At 35.1% G+C, this 23580-nt stretch overlaps 1 protein-coding gene and 1 long non-coding RNA gene across 2 annotated transcripts; one reads left to right on the forward strand and one right to left on the reverse strand.

The window, feature by feature from the left end:
* Window positions 1-262: 262 nt before the first annotated feature.
* Window positions 263-5841, reverse strand: SCPL27 (serine carboxypeptidase-like 27). Its single transcript, XM_089385455.1, has 9 exons — window positions 5115-5841; window positions 4900-4995; window positions 4686-4778; window positions 3358-3443; window positions 2942-3202; window positions 1571-1698; window positions 1288-1383; window positions 928-1033; window positions 263-754 (listed from the first exon to the last, which is right to left on the reverse strand). The coding sequence occupies exons 1-9, from the start codon at window positions 5554-5556 to the stop codon at window positions 590-592; spliced, it is 1473 nt and encodes a 490-aa protein (XP_089241581.1). The 5' UTR covers window positions 5557-5841; the 3' UTR covers window positions 263-589.
* Window positions 5842-19387: 13546 nt separating this feature from the next.
* LOC149222466 (uncharacterized) lies at window positions 19388-20261 on the forward strand. Its single transcript, XR_016248896.1, has 2 exons — window positions 19388-19622; window positions 19728-20261. It is a non-coding gene; the product is annotated as an uncharacterized LOC149222466 (long non-coding RNA).
* Window positions 20262-23580: the final 3319 nt, after the last annotated feature.

A 23580-nucleotide genomic window follows, 5' to 3' on the forward strand; every position in this document is an offset into this window, starting at 1 on the left:
AGATATGTTTTGACACACTGTTCAGTGGAATATCCACAAATGGTTTGCATATCAGAGAGGTTGTATGAAGATACAATTTCAATTTTGAATCAATGTTTTAAACATGATAAAATCATGAAAACCAGTCTGTATAATTATGCCACTTCCATCAAATTCATATTGCTGCTGGGTTGTTTTAAGTGTATGAAGTAGGTAGTGCTCTTGGAGAACTAGAATGATAGAGAAGCTTGAGTTGAAGAAATGCAATAGACATAAGACTCTCTTTGCTGCAAATATTATTAGGATTCAATTTTACTATAATAAATAATACAAGACATAAGAATTGGTAAAAGGAAATAAGTGAGAATAATATCTATTCCACTTACCCTGTCTTGGATAGACCCTTATGTGGGCAGGCTGATACTAAAAATTATTTACTTTTGAGTTAGTCACTGAGTAACATTAGAGGCTCAGTAAGGAAACCCATGTTACAATAAATGAGAACAACCAGTTTAAATTCAATCTAATCTTATAAAACAATTACATCCCCCAGTAAATAAGCCAGAGGGTAAGAAATAATCAGAGCACTTCCAAGGGAGGTCTTTTAAGGCTACAATTTACGAAAGAATGTTCTGTAGGTTGGCATAGGTTTGCCTTCTAAGAATGCTTTGAAGAGTATGAAGGCTTTTCGAGGTTGATGAAGTGGTACTTCATGCCCAGCCCCTCTGATTGTCACAAGAGTCAGCCCTTTGTATATTTGAGTCCATCCTCCAACCTGCAACAAAAAAGTATCAAACAATAGTCCTAAAGACAGAAAGAAAATGGAAATTTTCCCAGACCTGTTTTCATGCACAGGTGTGAACAGCTTTTCTGCACAATAATATCTGTAACTTCACATTTTACCTCAGTATACGCAAAAGCAATTTATGTGGCATTCCAGTCACTTACCTCCTGATTGTCATACCATGGATACCAATTTACCATAGTGCGGAGCCGCAAAGCATCTATAGAATATCTGGTTGCTGTTACTGGGACTACTGCATCAGTGTCTCCACTGCATAGTGGAAAGGAGAAAATTTCTCAATAATTGAACTCCATAACAGAGAAACTCGAGGATAAGAAAGATTGCAGTTTGTTCTATGCAAAATAACGAAATGTAGGCTTCAAACAGATGCATCGGCACTTAGGACCATCAAGACACACCTTATGAATATTCTGGAAATTTGCAATCGAGTGAACTGTGGTGGTTATACTTTAGACTCCAATACACTTAACCAGAACTGTGGAAATGTCAAAATTAAATTATACCTGAATACCCAAATCCGAATACCAGCTCTGAGTAGCTCCTGGTAAATAGGGAGCATTGATCTAGGTGAATCTTGCCAGTATTTCTCCAGTGGGTCACTGTGTGGAGAAGCAAATTAAGGGCATCAGATACCAAACTAACAGTATTATGGGGAACTTACACCTTTATCCTTTTAGAAAGCTCCAAATCACAAGTTCAAATATTCCAAACTATATTTTTGGGCAAATCTTAACCGAATAAATATGGTACAATACAGCAGAGAAATAACTGACTGAACAACCAAACCTGCAAGTTGCCCAGCTGTACGAAATGCTTGTAACATTGGCATGAAGTGCCTTTTGTACTTCAGGTCGATTAAAGTACAGTGTTGAATATCTTTCAGTGCATGGATCATACCCGTAAGACCTCCAAGGCTGTCACAAGATAAATGTCTCAGTCCCAATTCCACATTCTTTGTTGTTCAGCTAGTATTAAAAAGAAATATAGTCAGCCATGATCTATGGATAATTTAGGGGTTTGGGGCTCATATTTTGTGAGTAAATAGCACCTATCCAGGCAAAGTCTGGAGTTTGGTTTCAGGACCCATATCTTGTCAGCAATTAATAACTCCACGAATATTTATTTTGTGACCAGATATCAGAAAAGAGTGACAAAAACTAACTAAAACAGACTCTTCCATCTTAAGTTTGTGGTTTTTTGTGGTTTTTCTTGTTGGGTATCTAGAGGAATTGGCAACTAGGCTGGGCTCGTACTCACATGACATGGGATCGATTCTTAGCGCTGCCAATCTAACCTCTACGTGTGTACATGTGCCCCTCCCACACACAGAGGCTAGTTGAAGGTATTTGAACCTCAAATCTCATAGTTTACATAATACTTCATATCATAGCGATTGCCAATTAAACTGTCGCCCAAGGACTAATTACTTCCATCTTAAGTTATAACTAGTGTTGTGTTTTTTGTGTGTGTGTTTTTTGTGGTTTTTTTTGTTTGGTATCTAGAGGAATCAGCAACTAGGCTGGGCTCGTACTCACATGACACGGGATTGATTCTTAGCGCTGCCAATCTAACCTCTACATGCGTACATGTGCCCCTCCCACACACACAGGCTAGTCAAGGGGATTTGAACCTCAAATCTCATAGTTTACATAATACTTTATATCATGGTGATTGCCAATTGAACTAACCCCAAGGGCTAATTACTTCCATCTTAAGTTATAACTAGTGTTGGGCTAATTGGGAGATTTGAATCTCAAATCTCATAGTTTATATAATACTTTCGTCAATTGAGCTGCCTCCCAGAGGCTAATTACTTTCATCTTAAGTTATAACTAGTTTTGTCCAACATTCTACTGTTCCATGGCAGTGTCTCCAGATTATACATATGGTGTAGGGAGCTTCCCTCCGTTGAACAGCGAAAAACAAGATGTAAAATGACTTCATAGAAACTTGTGCTAGCATCCTCATAGAAGGAATAGGCACATACACCTAGGTAAGAAATAGAGGTAAATTGCCACACATATACACACTTAGCATTGCAGGCATTTCTACTGACACGAAGAAGAAAAGAAAATACAATCTAATACAAAACAAAGAACCTGTTTGGTAAACAAGAAGAAAGAAAATTATTGATTGGAATGGATAATGGAAATATACATGGTGGCTCCGCAGTTTATGTCTTTGACTTCCAGAACTATTGCAGGATCGTGTATAAATGCTATACTCATCGATATTTCCTAGCTCCGAATCAGCCAAATCCATAGCTTTTTGGCATTGATTAGATGGATGTTGTGATGATGTGAAGTCACATGTTTCTTTCAGCAACTTATAGGTAGAATCAGATATCAAGGCATGAGACCACCAATATTCAAAAGTCCCTATGAAGTCATGGTAGTCATCAGTAACTGCATTGCCAACCTGCAAAAACCATTATTTCCTTAGTAAGAAACTACTAATGTTTTATATTAAAATAGAAAAACATCCATCCAGTGAATTTGTCCTCTCCCCTAGCATGTAATTTATATAAACCCATTAACAACTATGTAACTCTTTAATGGAGCCTTTACTGTTACCATGAAACCCTTGAAATTGATAACTGGCTTTTGAAGGCCCTTGTTGTTTCTGTAGACTACTTGTGCCAACTGTGGAACATAATGCCCTGAAAAGAACACAAACCATAGAAATCATCAGTTCTGAGGTGATTGGGGCCCCGGATCATCATCCCTAGGAAAAGAAAGTATCCCATTTATTCCATAATTAAAATTCGATGAAACCCAAACCAACATCCATGGTAACAAAAACTGAATAAACTCTAGGCAAAAAGGGCACTATGATGTAAGTCAATTATTGGTTGCATCACAATTAATGCTGCATATTGACATCCTAATTTCATAGTTCCGCAGCCTCAAAAGGAAAGACTGCGAGAACAGCTATTTTGTGACAGTAGTATTGTTTCATTACTTTGTTATCTTCAAGTGTTTGCATCCACAATGGAGATAACTATCATTTGCAGAATTATTTTTCCCGTCAAAAATCGTGTATTGCATACTACAGGCCTGTAAATATTTGGACCGAAACATTGTAAATATTCAGACTCTACTAGTTACGACAATTCTTTTTCAAGAATTGGCTCTAACAAGGACGTGGGCAGTACTAACATTTATAGTTCACTCTGCAAACAACCAGGGTAATATTTTTAGTTCATCTGCCAAACAACCAGGGAAACCAAACTTCCAATTCTCTTTTAAGATCCATTATCTATTAGCATAGTCATATAAATTAAATGAAATGGCTGATAAAGCCGATGACTTTCAAAATATTTATGTGTCATTTGTAACACTACGATTTTGTAACGCCAGGACAGGAGTGGAGGTCAGGTAATGCTGAGAATTTGTAATATTATTAAAGGAATGGAAGTTAAAAACGAAAAACAGTTTGAAAACCTTTGATTTCAGCCATTGGATTGTGTATATGACAAAGAATATTCTCACATTATTAAATTTACGCAGTCCATTCTTCTTTTATTTTTTAAAGAATGGTAATTCTGGAAGACCTATTCTTAAATAAACCCTAAAAGTGATTTTACTTCGACGAATGTAAACTTTGTTTTGATCTCGGTGATTGAATTCTGAATGCCATCTTTGGATAAGGCCTGTCATTCGAATTGGAGCTACTTTTGGGCATGCATAGATTGACTGCATATGTTAGTTAGTGATTGAGACCTAGATCACCCCATTATCAATTGGTGTTTAGTTGACACTGGGACCATATCTTCCCTACGCTCAAAACCAGGAAGAAGATCCATACTGCATATATGATTAATGCAATGCAGTACATGCTAAGACAGCATTTGCCAGTAACAGATCAACTAATTCGACAAGTTTCATAGAGGGTCACTAACCTGCATAGCTCTCACCGGCTATATAGAAGTCCCTGTACTTGTATTGAGGAAATCTTTCTAGCCAGTTGATTAAGAAAACGTATGCATCTTCAGCTGCAGTTCCAGAAATCAAAAGCATGTAGAATTAATATTATTAGATGGATTTCTCCAATTCCAAATGGGATTGTCATATAAAGACTCTGAAACAAAAATTGAAGATCTTTGCATAAAATACCAGTTCTCTTGTCTCCTGATGTTTGTAAATCAGAAGAAGTGTTTGTGTAGGAGAAACCCACTCCAGCGGGTGACTCTAAGAACAGAATATTGGCCACTGCAAAACAAACTCTCTGATATGAATCAGCATTGTTGAAATATAAAGTAAATGAAGAGATTATACTGAATGTGAATCTTTGTTTGTTCTGTACAGCTTCTTTTGTGTTTGTTACATACTCTTGTTCCACGCATATGGATTAAGATACAATGTCTTCCCATCAGATCGAATATGGAAGGGACCCAGTTCTTCTGCAGCTCCATATGCCACAGACGAGCATCCGGGGCCTCCATTGAGCCATAAAACCAGTGGTTTTGATGATGGGTTTTTGGGAGCTTCAGTCAACCAGTAGAACAGAGCTCTACCGGCTTGCTGGTTTACTGTTATATATCCAGAATACTGTGCAAATTCCACATTTTCAGGCTGGCCAGGCAATTGGGTTATTCTATCCCTATCTTGAGCATCTCTCCAGGGCTCCTTTGGGTAATTGTTGGTGTGTCTGGTGCTGTGTTGACCGGCTGATGCTTCAGATCCTGCAAGGACATTATGTTGGTACTCTGCTAAACACAGGCAGAGGATGAGGAGCAGAAGAACATGATTCATTTCCCCTCTATTGGCCATTGCAGAGGAGAAAGGGGGACATGTTCAATGGCATGGTAACAGAGCCCAGATTTAAGGTGGATAGCAAGTAGTCCAACAGGGCAATGACGATAAGCTGTGCAGTGTTGTATGTGTTTAGGTCACTCAATCACGTGAGGTCGAGATGACAGCGCGATTCTTTCTATTTATTAATTTGCTGAGCTAATCGACTGTTGTGCAGTTCATCTTATGGAAAAGTCAATCGAAGAGAGCACGCTTGTGGAGACGGACAAGAAGGGAAATTTTATCAATCATATCAATGAATCACAACAGAACTGTCTGCTTCCCTTCTGTTCACATGGGTGGATGCATACAGGGTATAAATTTTAAGAGTCCTCTTATCCCCAACTCAATTTTTCAATGGTGTTTTGTTTTTTCTGGATTCTGGTATTGTATGCGTGTTTGGTAATTTTTGTTAAAAATATAATAAAATAAATGTGATATGCAAAGTTGTTTTTTAGTATTTGTTTTTTTTAATGCAAAAAATTATTGTATGCGTGTTTGGTAATTTTTGTTAAAAATATAATAAAATAAATGTGATCTGCAAAGTTGTTTTTTAGTATTTGTTTTTTTTAATGCAAAAAATAATTGATAGCTGAACAAATTCATAAATTTATAATGGAATATATTTGAATATAATTAAGGGAATGTAATAGATGTAATTAGTGGGTTTTATAATTTTTATGCTAAATAGAGATAGGTGCATAAATAATTTTGAATGAAACATTAGTTTCAACATCATCATTTGTTATCAAAATTAAGACTTTATTGAAATGTGTTTGTCCACATTTTATTTCGTTTTAATTTATAAGGCAAAGTAATGAGAAAAAATTACAATGTCTAATATCTTCATATTAAATAATGTGTATATATATGATATAAATAAAATAAATATTTTTAAAAAGGCTAATTAATGTAACAAAAAATTTGTACTCATCTTAATTCAGGAGCTAATAAATCATTTATGGTAGAATTTCTATGTTGGAAAAATCAAATTGATATGAAGTATCTCATGCCATTTTAATGGTGGCAAAGAATTCATATTTAATAAAATATCTAATATAAAAAAATACAATGTCTAGTATATTAAAATAAAATATTTAGTTACACATAGGCTTAATTGTGAGTGTAAAAGATTCATAAAAAATATTTTTTTATTTCTCTTATTATCTTATACACATTCAATTTTGTCTTCGACTGTCTATCAGTTTGTTTTTTATTATGCTTTAACATTGGAAATTTGATTTTTGTTATTTATTATTATTATTTAAATTTATTTATTTGTAAGGTGATTGGTTGAGGTATTATTATGGGTTGTTTAGTAACTTCCATTTCTATTAGTTACTAAATTTTTGTTTTTATTTTTATTTCATTTTTATTGATTATGACTTATTATTATATTAAAACATATTTTAATAAATTTAATTACAAAAAATTATATATATTAATAAAAAAACACACACACATATCTATATTAAAGTGTATATATGTTAATATAAACAATATTAGTTAATCACATTTTTAATTTTTGGTAATGGTATTCAACAATACAATATTTTATTAGTTGTTTTATATTTTGTGATGAAATTTTAGTTTTTACTATTTTTTAATTTAATTAAATTATATTGAACTTGCTACTATGTAGTCCTTGTTTATTTTGACTTAAATTTTATTTTCTTTATATTGTATCATGATTTAAAATGGAACTGTGAAAATATAAATATTAATTATGGAAAAATCCATTTAAAATTTGTTAATTAATTTATGAGAACTCTCGACAATTATTTTTTTTTAAATCAAAAATTAGAAATTCAATTTTTAAAAATTCAAAAAATATTTTCAATTTCTAAAAAAAATAAGTTTAATATTTAATTTTAGCAAAACCTTAATAAACTTTAGAAATAGTTTCTAAAAATTTAGAAACTAATTAAGAGAGTCAAACTATTTCGAGTCAAAAATTACAATATCTTTACCATATATATAATTTAAATTGTTTATTGCAAAATCATTAATGGATGAAATTTAATTGTTTTCTTTTTTTAGTTTTTGGTTGGGATTTCAATTTTTGGATGGAATCAACGATATAATTCTTTGTGAAATTGCAATTTTTTTTAGTTGTATGGTAAGTACTCTTGGTAATTTTAAAAATGTTGGTTACTATGTTTTTGAGAGTTTAGGATGTTTCTAATTAGCTATAAAGGAAATTGGAGCTTAGGGACCAGATTTAGGTATATTATTTTTTAATATTATTAATTAAAATTTAAATATTTTTATTAAATTATTATTATATTTATTCAAAATATTAAAATATTTTTTTTTTTGACTGGGTATTAGTTTGTCTTTGACCAAAAATTTATGGCACTTACCTATAGTTTAACATTAGGAATTCAATTTTTGTTATTTTTATTATTATTTAAATTTATTTATTTGTAAGGTGATTGGTTGAGGTCTTATTATGGGTTGTTTAGTAACTTCCATTTCTATTAGTTACTAATTTTTTGTTTTTAGTTTTATTTCCTTTTTATTTAACTTTTTCTTTCTTTTTTTATTTCTATTTTCATGAATTATAATTTTTTCACAATATTTCAATTTAAAATGACTTATTATTATATTAAAAATATATTTTAATAAATTCAATTATAAACAATTATATATATTAATAAAAAACACACACATATATATGTATATTAATATAAACAATATTAATTAATCATTTTTTTTAATTTTTGGTAATGCTATCAACAATACAATATTTTATTAGTTGTTTTGTTTTTGTGATGAAATTTTTGTCTTTGTTATTTTTTTATTTAATTAAGCTATATTTCAGCTAAGTTGCAAGTACTAGCTACTATATAGCCCTTGTTATAAAACATATAACAAAGATTATATTTGTAAATTTTATTTTAAAATAAAAAAATCAATAATATTCATTTTATAGTTGTAGATATGCATAACTTTTAATGGATATACGTTTTTTTTGTGAAAATTAAACCTAAAAGTAAAATAAATTAATATAAAAATTTAATAGAATATCCTTTAATGTGTTGTTGCTATCAATCAACCAACAATCTCATATTTTTTTTTTATTTTTTGTATTTTCATATTACAAGAATGTATTATTTAACTTTTTTCCTTTATTCAAACAATGGTTTAAATTTATAAATATACACAATTTAATTTTTAAAATATATATATATATGTTTTATTAAATATAATTATAAAAAGTTATGAGGTTCTACTTATAAAAAATTTAATACATTTTCAAATTGGTACTTTTTAATATTGAAAATAGAATTTTGTTCAAAAGAATTTTGTATATTAACTTAAAGACCAATAAATTATGATATGAATATTATGTATTAATTTTTGGAATAGAGTTGTTTTTTATTAGCCTCTAATTTATTTGAAATAATATTTAAAAATTATAATTATTTAGACACATTGTAATTTAAAATATTTTTTAATATATATTATTGTTACTCCCAATTTAATGTTTCTATGAAATTTAGATTAAATTTTTAGTCATTCCACCCTAGTGGAGGTACGTTCCTAGGAAGCAGACCGCTGGATAGACAACCACTCCCGCGTGGAGACATGACTCAAGGCTTAATGCAAGGTGGTGGGAGGGCAGGTGGGCCACCCCCCCTGTATTGTTTCATTTACTCTGCAAGTGTGTGGCAGTCGAGTCTCTATGGGATGGTGGCAGTACAGAGAGATGGGTTTAAAGACTTGAGAAGATCATTGGTTGAACCATTAGAGTCTCTATGGGATGGTGGCAGTATAGAGAGATAGGTTTAAAGACTTGAGAAGATCGTTGGCCGAACCATTCGGTGGTTATGTCGTTCTAGAGAATGAGCTTTGCAGCTCTTGTAGTATACCAATGGGGGTCTTGAAGGAAAGTTGGTGCATGTTAGCTATGGCATAGACAGGAATCCAGGAGACTCCACCGGACTGGGCAAGCCTGAACTCTAAGATGGCAAGATTTTATTGGTAAGTATGCTTGTCTTAGTTTTTTCTGTTCTTCTTGGTGCATTCAACCATTTGGATTCTCAGTAAATTGGCCTTGGAGCAAGGTCTGGGTGGTGTGGGCGACAGACTATTTTTCTCAAGGTCTTGTGTTGTTATGGTGGACTATGCATGGGGTTCTTTGGGGTTGTTATCAATTTTTAGGTTCAATATTGTCCTTTGCATTCTGGGACTTGCGATATTCGGTGTTCTAGGGAATTGTTTCTCCCTTTCTTAAATTTTCGGTTTAGGTGGAAATTGTGTTACTTATTGGGGTTCTTGGCGAACACTGGAGTGTTGCGGGGTACTTCTTTTTGGTCACAGTAAAGGAACAGCTCCCCCGGGCACATTAGTGCTACAAACTAGCTAGGGGACTTTGGCAGTGGGGGAACTACAAGTTGTAGAGGAAGTAGTCGTGGTTGTGTGTCTAGTGCACGGCTCCACAGCGGCCAGAAAGGAGCTAGTGGATTGAAGTCTAACTCGGGGTGGAAAATATTGGATTCGGGAGCGAGTGGTGGTTCTGGACAGGGAACCTCCTTGTCATTCCTTACAGTGTGGGTAGAGTTCGCTTGGTCGAAGGGCTGGTGCACCCTTTGGGAGGTTCAAAGTGGTTTCAGGGTGGCCGGAAAATAATTGATTGTGTTTGTGTCTGGTGGATCTTTGCTAATTTAGGTGAGGTCAGACATAATATAATGTCAGCTTCATGGTCTTCTCGTTTAGCCAAAGCCTCCCCTGCCTCGTCTGGCTGCAAGAGGAATGTTCAGTGTGGGGGAGTGAAGGCTAGGCATAGTCATGGAGAAGGTAGGGAAACTTGCGGGGGTCATGGTCGTGGCGATGGAACAACTCGATGTAGCAGCATGGGTGGCATTAGGAGCCCTATTGGGCGTGGGGGTATGCGTCGTCGTGCCGCCACTTTCAGGACATCAGTGCAATTTGTTCAGGCAATGTTGGAGGCTCAGGATAAGACTCGTCGGGAGGAACATGAGACTGTGATGGCAACACTCCAACAACTGCAATACTTCCAATGCCACCTTCGTGAGTGTGTGGTTGTGGTGTGGTGTGGCCAAAATCTGTTGTCAGAAAAGCTGGACAAATTAGAAGCATGGTTGACTCATCTGGAGTAGCATGTAGACTGCATCTATCGCCCTCCTCCCCCCCAGGGACAAGGCCTGACAATCCGATGTCCATCACTTTCGACGATTAGCCATGGTGACTGGGGTGCTATGTATTTTGCAGGTTTTTTGGTGTCTTTGGCCTTATCGGATTTGGGCGGCAACCCTTAGTTTATTTTGGATGTTTTGTAATGGTCAATTATCGATGGTCAACAAACCCAGTCAGGGTGAGACCACTAGTTTTTTGGTATTGTATGTAAAATCTTTTTGCAATTAATAGAAACTCTGATTCACAAAAAAATAAAAAATTTAGTCATTCCAAACACTTATACCTAGAGTTCCAACTTTACAACATGATATTTTTATTGTTTAAATTATATTTTTGATTGCATAAATATTTATTTTAAGAAAAAAATATAAAACTCAAATTTATAATTTGAGTGAATCTTTATCAAATTTTAAACAAAAATAATAATAAAATATACTCATAAAAACCTAATTTTAAAAGTTAAAAAATAATTAACTAATTTTTTATAATTTAACTAATATTTAATCTATAAAATCGCCCTTATCTATTTTTTTAAAATAATTAACTACTAATTTTATAATTTAACGAGTAGTCAAACTCATAAAGGCACATGAAAGGCACATGTTATCAAGCAGAGATTTAAATAGAAAATTTGATAGAATTTCCATTTAAATATTAGAAGGAGAAAAAATAATTCATTTCCTTAAAAACGTTGAGATAAAAAATCAAACTTTGAATTAAAAGAAGGAGTTGCAGCTCACAGGTGTGTACTGCACCTGGGAGACTGCACTCAAACAAAGAGGAGACTCTCTCTCTCGTTCACTCTACATTCCATCAAATGAATATTACAATATTAAATACATCACTGAAAATTAGGTAGTTGTAAACAACCTCCTAAACTCTAGGAACAAATCCTAAACTAAGGAGATGAGTTACAACCATATAACCATTTCTCCATTATTTTTAACTCCCCCCCTTAATGGAGAAAGGGTTATTTTGCACTCCTAACATCCCTCTAAATAATTAAAACTTTACTCGCCCTAGAGGCTTAGTAAAATTATCAACTTAATTATCACAAGTGTTACAATACTCCACACATATTTCTTTTGACTGTATCTTTTCTCGAACAAAATGAAACTGAGTGTCAATATGTTTAGTATTTTTATGGAAAACTGGATTGTATGCAAGCTTTATTGTGCTCTGGTTGTCAATTTTGATGTTGGTTGCTTCTTTCTGTCCTTCACCTACATCGCTAAGCAATCTCCTCAACCAGATGGCTTCGCATGTGGCTGCACACAACGCCTGGTACTCAGCTTCACATGATGATAATGCTACAGTACTTTGCTTTTTGCTACTCCACAAAATAACCTCGGATCCAATACTAAATGCGTAACCTGTGATGGATCTACGATCATCCAAGTCACCTGCCCAATCAGAATCTGAATAACCTGCTAAAGTAACATCAGAAATGTCAGTGTATAAAATACCACAATTACAAGTACCACTAAGGTACCTCAACACACATTTTGCTGCAATCCAGTGACTTTCAAGTGGTTTGGACATAAACTGGTTCAACACACTAACAGAATATGCCAGATCCGGTCTAGTTGTCGTGAGATATATCAAACTTCCCACTAGCTGTCTATACAAAGTGGCATCCACCTGCTTTGTGCCATCGTCACTGCTTAACTTGAGATTCTACTGCAATGGTGTTGCTGTTGTTTTGCACTGTTCCATTCTGAATCTTTCCAATAGGGTTCTGGCATACTTTCCTTGGGTTAGAAAAGTTTGACCAGAATCTTTCCACACCTCCAATCCTAGGCAATAATGAAGATCTCGAAGGTCTTTCATTTCAAATACTTGTGACATTTGCTGCTTGATTTCTTTGATCAAATTATTTGCATTTCCTGTTATGATCATGTCATCCACATACAAAGAAATCAAAGTGATTTGCCTCTGTTTATTTATCTTGGTATATAGGTTTGAATCGTTGAGGCTCCTATGAAAGCCATGCTGTATAAAAAATGAATCAATTTTCTCATACCATGACCTGGGTGCTTGTTTCAAACCATAAAGTGCCTTATGCAATTTACACACTAAATGCTCCTGCCCCTTTTTCACAAAACCAGGAGTCTGTACTAAATAAATTTCTTCCTTTAATTTTCCATTCAGAAATGCAGACTTAACATCTAGTTGGTGTAGCTTCCATTTATGTTTTGTTGCTAAAGAAATTAGCATTCTAATTGTATTTAGTTTAGCTACAGGGGCAAAGGTGTCATCGAAATCTATTCCTTCTTGCTGTGAATAACCCTTTGCTACCAGTCTAGCTTTGAATTTTTCTACACTCCCATCTGCATTTATCTTAGGTTTATACAGCCACTTGCATCCTATAGGGGTTTTTCCTTCAGGCAACTGAAATAAATCCTAAGTATGATTTCTATATATTGATTCAATTTCCTCATGCATTGCAGCCCTCCATTCATCTGATTTACTTGCTTCTTCATAGTTTGAAGGTTCTAAAATGTTTAAAATTTTGGACATTAAAGCATAGCCTTTCAATCTTTCAGGTAGTCTAGTCTTCCTACCTAATATTCTAAGCAGAGGACTTACCTCAACTCTATCTGTTTCAGCACTTTCCGGGCCTGTATCATCACTTATTACACTATCTGCTGCTACTTCTTCCTGTTTCTGCTCCTGCTCCTGCTCCTGCTCTTCATCTTCGTCACTGTTCATTTCTATCAGTAATGGAATGTGGCTGTCACTGTTAGAGTCTTCCTTTCCACCTTCAGTCTGTTCATGAAAATAACATCTCTGCTTGCAAAAACTTTATGAGTCACAGGATTATATAACTTGTATGCCTTATACTCTGTGCCATATCCTACAAATATACATTTCAAGGCTTTGGGGTCTAACTTCTTTCTATCTGCTTTTGGTATATGAGCATAAGCTTTAGATCCAAATATTCTTAAATGATTAACTGCTGGCTTGAGTCCAAACAATGCTTCAAAGGGGGTTTTGAAGCCTAGACATTTAGTAGGACTCCTATTCTTTAAATAAACAATAGTATTAATGGCTTCTGCCCAAAGACCATTCGATAGACCCTTACCTTGAAGCATACTTCTAGCGCACTCCACAAGAGTTTTGTTCTTGCGCTTTGCTACTCCATTCTGCTATGGAGTGTGTGGCACTGTGAATTGTTGCATAATCCCATGCTGCTTGCAGAAGTTCATGAACTCTCCTAACCTGTATTCTCCCCCTTGGTCTGAGCGGAGAATCTTTATCCTCTTTCCTGTTTGGTTCTCTATCATAGATTTGAACTCTTTAAAATACCGAAAGGCTTGACTCTTTTTACTTAAAAAATATACCCATGAATACTTAGTGCAATCATCTGTAAACAGCAAAAAATAATATGCACCTCCTAAGGACCTAATTTGCATAGGTCCACAAATATTTGTATGTACTAGTTCTAGGATGTCTCTTTCCTTTCCGTTGACATGCAAAGGGAACTCTTCTCTATGCATTTTCCCTAATGCACATCCATCACATTCCAGCTTGACATTATGAAAAACAGGGGGTCCATCGACCATACCTTTCTTCTGAAGTAAGATGAGGTCTTGCAAATTGAGATGTCCAAATCTCTGATGCCAGAGATTTTCGACTGTTGATCCAGCTGCAACCATTGCTTGTCGTGGCATACTCTTTGCATCCAATCTGTACAAATTCCCCACGCGCACTCTTGTTGCAATTGTTTCCATCTGGCTATCCTTAATGACACAACCATTCTTAAAGTATTGCACCTGCATGTCCTGGTCTATAATCATTGAGACAGAGATCAAGTTTTTCTTAATTTCTGGAACATATAATACATTTTTAAGATGTTTAATGTCGCCACTAGGTAGCTTCACAGGAATATCTCCATATCCTTTGATCTCATACCCACTGTCATCTCCTAGATAAATTTTTGATCCACATGCAGATTCTTCAAGAAATTCAAAACAGTCCTTCTTACCGGTCATATGTGAGGATGCGCCAGAGTCGACATACCATATGTTGTCCTCATCTCCCTTTGATGTTGAAAGAGCACAATCGACTGTGAATAGTCAAAGATCATGGCTGTGGTCCTCCTCTTCTCCAGCAAAATAGCCCTAGTGTTTCCTCTATTTGCCTTTTCTTTCATCCGCCTGCCTCTTATAACATTCTTTAATCTGATGACCAGGTTTCCCACAATAAAAACATCTCTTAACATAATTATCAGTCATACCTCTGAATGATCTCTTTTGAAAAGAGTTGGCCCCTTTCTGCTGCTGCTGCGGTTGTTGGTGCTGGTGTTGGTGCTGCTTTCCTCTGTACTGTCGCCTCTTCACCATCAGAGCAAGGTCATTGCTCTGAGTTTTCAAATTATGTCGTCGCTCCTCCTCCTGGAGCAGAATCACTGTCAGCTCATCAAATGAAGGGGCTTTCTCCCTCGCTGACAGTCCTGTGATGAATGTCTGGTATTCATCAGTCATTCTGTTCAATGTGAGTGTAACTAGATCTGAGTCGGACACCTTTTCTCCAATAGCTCCCAGTTTGTCTCTCAGATCCTTGACTCTGGCCATGAATCCACCAACGGACTCATTCTCGTCCATCTTCAATGCAAACAGTTTTCCCTTGAGTGCCAGAACACGATTTGTATTCTGAGTCTCGTACAAGTTCTTGATCGTTGTCCATATATCAGTGGCCGACTTAGAATCTCTGATATGTGGGATAATATTGTCCTTAACGGACATCTTCAGTATAACTTTTGCTTTCGTTTCTCTTTTATCCCAATCTTGTTCTTGGGTCGCTGTTCTAGATCTCTGCTCATTTCCCTCAACGATCGACCATGCATTTACACTCTCCAGCAAAGTTTGCATTTTGAATTTCCAGTTGGAGAAATTCGTTCCATCGAGTTTGCCAGACTCGTGGAGGTATGATTCTATACTGTTGTTCATTTTCACCCAACTGAACACTCCAATCGGCCACCACCGGGCAAGTCCGATCTGCTACCACCGAATAGATCAGGAACTTCACTGTGCCACCACCGGGTAAGTCTGATCTGCTGCTACCGAACAGATTAGGGACTTCACTATGCCACCACCGGGCAAAACTGATCTGCTACCACCGAACAGATCAACAAGCAAGCTCCAACACGCCACCACCGGGCAAAGGCGATCTGCTTCCATCGAACAAATCGAGGAGCTACACTGCGCCACCACCGGGCAAAAAACCGATCTACTACCACCGAGCAGATCACAGAGCTCTTATTCGCCACCACCAGGCAGGTCCGATCTGCTACCTCCGAGTGGATCACGGAACCCCAATTTTCCACCACCCGGCAGGTCCGATCTGCTACCTCCGAGCGGATCAAGGAACCTCAATTCGCCACCACCGGGAAAATCAAATCTGCTGCCACCGAGCAGAAATCTCCACGTGCCACCACCGGGCAACTCCGATCTGCAACGAAAAATTGCAGATTTCCAGAGAGAAAGAGGTTGGCTCTTTGGCCCTTTGAACAGTCACGAATCCGCGCCAATTACAGATAAGGAAAATTTATGATGTGCATGGAAATTGGCGCGATTAACAAACACGGATCCGCGCCAATTCAGTTACTTTCAACCTGGCGCGCTTATCAGCCTCAAACCTGTCCGAATGGGCGCGTTTATTCTTTAAAAATTCGCGTTAGTCTGTTCTGTTCTGTATTGGCGCGACTGTCTGCAAAAAATCCGCGCCAACTGCTGCTTCTTCTGAAAAAAAAATGTGCTCCAACCCTTTCTTCGGCTCAGAGATGATCAGTCATCTAAGACCCTTCGCTCCAGGTGTTACTGCAGTTCCACCTGATCACACAGATACATTTACATGCTCTCCTACCACTACAGATATGTAACTAATGATACATCCCTAAAAAAAAAATTGAGGCTATCTCTACCCTAAGCTCTGATACCAAGATAAAAATCAAACTTTGAATTAAAAGAAGGAGTTGCAGCTCACAGGTGTGTACTGCACCTGGGAGACTGCACTCAAACAAAGAGGAGACTCTCTCTCTCATTCACTCTACATTCCATCAAATGAATATTACAATATTAAATACATCACTAAAAATTAGGTAGTTGTAAACAACCTCCTAAACTCTAGGAACAAATCCTAAACTAAGGAGATGCGTTACAACCATATAGCCATTTCTCCATTATTTTTAACTCATTGTGATTAATTTCAGTTAATAAATAGAATATTTGATAGAATTGCCCTTTAAATATTAGTAGGAGAAAAATAAATCATTTACGTTGTGTTCAATTTTGGTTAATAAAATAATAGTTTGTATTAAAGAAAGGTTATTATAAGAAACAAATTTAACAAGGTATAAAAACAAATACAAAAGCAATAACAATGAAAATGTAGGTTTTTAAAGATTTCAAAATAGAGAGTAAATATAAAAATATTATATTGATTAAATAAATGAATACAATTTTAAAATTTATAGGTTTTATGAAGATGTTTTTTAGTATTGAGAAAATTTATCATAATTTAGTTGTCAAATCAAGAGTGAGAAAATCTATTATAATTTAGTTGTCAAATTTAGAGTGAGGACAATCATATCTAACTAATGTAGGTTGGCTCATCACCCTTACTCAAGAAAAATCACGTCATCTAAAATAATCCATTAATAGTCCGTAAGAAATAAGAAATAAGCTTTCACTCTTAAGGGATTCATTTAGACCTCAAACTGTTAGCATGTTACCTTATATCTAAAAAATAGACTCTTATATTTAAAATATATAATTAGAAGAAATAATTTCTTAAACAAACTATCATATTTGAAATATATAACCAATCATTTTTAAAATTACAACTATCATGTTTGGAAATTATGATCAATTTTATCATAAGAAGTACATGATGTTATCAAATTGAGTTAAAAATGAATGATTGTAGTCCACTAAATGATTAAAGTACGCCTCGTGCGAGAGAGGTCTTACGAAATATCGTGGGGGATGTAAGACAAGAATTTGGTGATGTGAAGTGATATCGGAAAACGTCATAAATGTCCATGGCTATTAATCTAAAATTTATAGAATCTTTTGAAGCCTTTATGGTATTGTTTTTAACTAAATTATTAAAAAAAAATGTTAGCATTTTAAAAATATAATAATTTTATTTCAAAATTTATAAATTATGAAGATACATAAATTGTAATTTTATAATTTCATGACAATTTTATGTATAGTATTTCTAAATTTTGACCCTTTTTCTCTCCATATATGTGATATGGTTTAAAAAATCATATTAATTTGTGCTTTAGAAATTAGTATTAGTTGGTAGTGAGTTGTAGTGCATGATTTATAATTTTACACAACAAATTACATTTTATTTTGGTAGTGAGGTGTGTTGCATGATTTACAATTTTATACAATAAATTAGGTTTTAATTTTGGAAATGATTAGTTATCTAGAGATGAGATTTAGGATTGTATGATGAAATTGTTAGATAAGCATTTTCTAATATGTAGTAATGTTTAAACATTCACGGTAAGTGTAATATTTTACATGGTATGTTGTATAGTCTATAACATATAGGATTAATAATAATAAAAATAAGAATAGTCTAATTTTGAGGTGACAACCAAGTTAGACACCAAATTGGTGTACGGAGAGACTAAATTGGTATATGAAACTTCCTTACAAAGGTCCCACTTTTATTTAAAAGTTAAATAAAAACACATATATATTATACACTCATGTATGTGTAAAGGTAATTTTTTAATTTCTTTGTCAAATTGAAAATTTTAAAAATTAAGTGAACTTCATTACTCGATATTTTAAAATTGTCATTATTTGATAATTAAAAAAGAAAAAAAAACAAATAAACCTTAAAATTAACCGTCAAAAGGATGTCAACTGTCACATCTACTCTCCCAACAACATAAATAAAAAAATTATCTGACTATTAGGTAAATATACCTATTTAATTATCTAGCAAGGTCTTATTATTCACCCAGATTTTAAATACATATTGAACAATATAAAACAATGTTTATTATGCTATTGATTACTCATGGTGCATGTTTTAAATTGTATATGTAGTTATATTAATGCAATATCTCAGATCTTAGGCGACTCCTATTTCCGATCCTATAGCAATATTAATGCTATCTGACATGCGAGGGGAATAGCCATGGAGTGCCCTCTCCACGCTCGCCCTCTCTCTCCAGGTGCTGTCACTCAGAGGGCGATGGCTATTACGCTCGCATGTCAGATAGCATTAATATTGCTATAGGACTCCTATTTCCGATCCTATAGCAATATTAATGCTATCTGACATGCGAGAGGAATAGCCATAGAGTGCCCTCTCCACGCTCGCACTCTCTCTCCACGTGCTGTCACTCATAGGGCGATGACTAGTACACTCGCATGTCAGATAGAATTAATATTGCTATAGAATCGGAAATAAGAATTGCCCAGATCTTGAGTCATTGTACCATCTATAGTTGAGTTGTACTCCGGAGCTATGGTATATCCATTTCATTTAATTGACAAGCTGGCCAGCATTTAATCCTGCTAGCTTCCCGGGTACCGACGACCTCCATGCACCATGTGGATTCAACACTACCGTTGATCTGAACCCCCTATATCCGACAGTCTCCATCAATCATATAGTTTATAGGTAAGCATCCAATGTTGCCACTACCTCTGTGGGTCATTTGATCGGTGCGAATTTGGGCATTATGGCTCTGCAAAACCCTAACTCATCCAAGAGTGCCTCCTGCGTGGCTGGTTCTCTTTTCATGGCTACAGTCCTACAATGAGACAACCACCATGAACCGCCTATCTATTGTCATTACTTCTGCATCTCGTATGCGTTTCGAAGTATGTTTTCAGAGTTTGCAAGTGAGTCTATTCCTTTGATGACTACCAATTTTTTTTTAACACAGAGCATTGGATAACAATGTACAGGATTTTTATCTGACAGTTCCTTTTTGTTCCTACCTGCAGATACCAGGTTTGGCCCACCGACTGGGGGTTTTCGAGTCTTGAAGGAAGCACTAAACTTCTATAAACACAAGTAATGTGTTTTGTTATGTTCTCTATCTAATACTCACTAAAACTCCCAGATATCTCCATAATTATTTTTCTAAGTTTTATTTGCCACCAGTTTTAGAGTTATCCCATGTTCCTTCTTCCGGTTACAGACTCGCATGGTGACGAGAAGAAAATCCAGGGGCCAGGTGCAAATACAAATGAGTTAACTTAGATATCTAGCATGTGATTGAAAATTCGTTAAGTTTTAACTCTTAGGGATTCAAGAGTCATTTTTCGACGAAGTATTTTCTGAATAACCTCGTTGTCATTGCAGCCTTAAGGCTTATTTGTGCCTGAATTTTAATGTACTTTGCTGGTTATTTTGAGTTCGGAGAATCCCTTCTTGGGTTCCACTTATTATGTGGAACAGAGTTCCAGTTGGGCAATAAACCCATAACTGTTAATTTTATGCTTATATATTGCAACCAGTGATGAGAACATTCCTTATTTCTTGAGATCTTATGCACGTTATGTTCTGTTAATTTATTGTGGGATAAATAATTACAACCTTTAAGCTTCAAAATTTCTTTTATGGTGCTCTTTCGGTCATCAAGTTTATAATGTTTCTTTTATTAAACTACCGCATGAATGATTAGTTCCTCCTGACATTTCATTGTCCTCATAAGGGTTTCTTTGAAATATTTAATATTGTTTGAACAATGAATTGGTGCTCTTTCGGTCATCAAGTTTATAATGTTTTTTTATTAAACTACCGCATGAATGATTAGTTCCTCCTGACATTTCATTGTCCTCATAAGGGTTTCTTTGAAATATTTAATATTGTTTGAACAATGAATTGGTTTAGTAAAATCACAATTCATCATCTGTTTTACGATTAGTGTGATTACGAATGCTCCCATATGTATTTATTTATTAAAGAAGGTAATCCCTCAATCTGGAACCGCTACATGTTCTGTCACAAAAGAGACAAGGCCAAGGAAGTAAATCTTGGTCAGGTTTAGTTCCAACCTACAACTCTATATAGTTTTATATCAAGTTGATTGAAGATTTTGCGGCATTTGCATCATTATTATTAGTTTAGTTCTTTTTTTCACATCTATTTGATCAGTGATTATGCACATGCCCTTTAAGTTTCATCCTTTCCAATGGTTATGTGAAAGGGTTGGTTCTCACAGGTAATTTGGGCTTGCCTACTAACCCTCCACTCACAAGCTCAAATTACGACCTTTGGCCTGGTGAGTGCAGACACCAAGTTTCATCGGAACAGACACAAAAACTTCTCATTTGGATTTTCCATTTAGAGAAATCTCTTCTTTAGGGGGTCACAAGAGTGGGCTCTAGGGGCTACTCAAATCATTTTTGATTACTGAAGGTTGCCATTTCATGAAATTGATCTCTATAACTCAACGGAAACACAGCCCTCGAACGAGACCCTCTATCTCCAAATCGACCTCGATGGAACCACTGCCCTATACCCCACCCCTCGACCTAGACCCTAGACCTAGACCTCTACAGCTAAATATCTATATCTCCTGAGGATCTTATATCTCCCTACTCGAACTTGACACCTTTCACTTGGGGCACAGAAATAATAGATTTTTTTATTTAGCCAACTTGATGAATTTGAGCATTTCTCTTAGAGGTTGTGTTATGGATTCTTGCAATATAATTGCAATTCTTTTATTAAATGGGTCACCCTTACTTCCTATGACTGTAATTCCTTCAAATGATTTTTCTATACTGTTAATTTTTGAAGGTGGCAATTTCTTTAGCGTGCATACATATCTTCAATTTAAGGCCTTTCTAGTTTGGCCATACTCAAAAATTGTTTGTTAATGAAATATTCTTCTCTTGTCGACAGTTTACATTGTTTTCCAATAACATATATGCACTGTTTCTCTGGATCTTAGGGTTGTGTTACTTTCTATGACACTGATATGTATCTAATTGTATTATTGTTGACATCATTAAATATAAATGTAATCTTTATAAAATTCACTTTCATTTCATTATAGAAAATAACACAGAATCTACATAAGTTTCATTTCTTCTTTAATCTATTCAACAATAGAACCTTACTAAGAGTATTCATTCTATCAATAATTTAACCAAATGATGATAGTTTGGACAATTAATGCTTATCTGTTGTGCAAACATCCCAGAATTTACGGATAGGTTCACACCACTTGTCCTTAAGGAAATAAAAATTATGTCCAAGACCTTCCCTCGTGCTTCTCTATTCCATAACAGTGTCCTTCACAGCTGTTTGCAAAATTCATTGGCCTCAAGACTTAATTTAGTCCATCCTAGAATTTCTTCATATAATTAATCTTCCACTGGTTCATGCCCAGCTCTGGAACCACCCCCTTAGCAGTGTCATGCCTCTCCTTTCCTCCCTCTCCTCTCCGTTGAGATTTCCACACATCCTCATCAAGAAAAGGAAGGAATAACTGCTTAACTGTTAATTGTCTAGTAAAAAGCGAGTTACTTGGGTCCCTTCCATAAATTCTAGGACCCTACTTAAATGATAATTACCTCTTTTATTATTTATTCAACTTCAACCACTACTTTTACTAAGTAATTATCTGGTTCATACTAAAGTGAATATTAAATATTTACAATCACCTAGGGGTGTCACATCTCCCCCTGCTTAAGTGAAACACCGTCCCCGGTGTTTATCTCTTCAGTTGCCTTTGAAAACAACTTGGGATATGCCTCCTGCATAAACTCTTTATTTTCCCACGTGGCTTCCTCTAGGCTGAAGTATTTCCATTGTACTTTAACTTGGATGATAGCTTGTTTCTGCAACATTATTTCTCTTTGGTCGAGTATACGTAGAGGTTCTACCAGAAACTCTCCGTCCGGTTCGACCTGTCAACACAATGTATTAATCATCAATCTTTTCCATTCCAAGTTTATACACACATTCATATTTTGTTTTACAACATATATTACCTGTATGTCTTGCCAATTTATAACATGTATGGAATCATAAACATATTTCTTTAAAAATGACACATGAAACACATTATGAATTCGTAAATGACTGGGTAAAGCAAGTTGATATGCCACAGGTCCTATCCTTTCCAAAATTTGGAAAGGTCCATAATAACGGGGTGCAAGCTTTGCACAACCTCCCCAACAGAGAGAACTTCTTTTGGGTTTAACTTGCAAGTAAACATGATCGCCCACCTGAAATTCCCGATAAGTTATTTTTTTATCATTTTTTCGATCTTGAGCAACTTTTAAACTTTGTTGAACTCTTCTTATAGTATTTTCCATTTCTTCTAGCATATCAGGTCCTAAGATTAACTTATTCTTAGGGCTATTCCAATTGGAAGGTACTCGACATCTTCTCCCATACAACATTTCATAAGGGCTCATTTTTAACGATTCATGATAATTGTTGTTATAAGATAATTCTACCAAATTCAAGTACATATCCCATTTACCCGACTGTTGCATTACATACATTCACAACATATCCTCAACCACTTGATTTACCCGCTCAGTTTTCCCATATGTCTGGGGATGGTACACAGTACTGTAGTGGATTTGAGTACCCAATCCAGTAAAGAGTTCTTTCCAAAACGTAGACGTAAATTTTACATCTCGGTCTGAAATAATAGTTTTTGGCATACCATGCAATCTAAATATCTCCCTCATGAATACATCTGCCACCTGAGATGTTTGGTAAGTAGACTTAATAGGAATAAAATGAGCCACTTTACTCAGTTTATCGATTACTACCATCAGGGAGTCATTCTGTTTCTTGGTTTTGGGTAAACCAGTTATGAAGTCCATA

The sequence above is a fragment of the Pinus tabuliformis genome, chromosome Q, assembly GCF_031772625.1.
Source record: "Pinus tabuliformis cultivar Carrire ecotype Pingquan chromosome Q, CPIR1, whole genome shotgun sequence".
Classification (NCBI taxonomy): Eukaryota; Viridiplantae; Streptophyta; class Pinopsida; order Pinales; family Pinaceae; genus Pinus; species Pinus tabuliformis.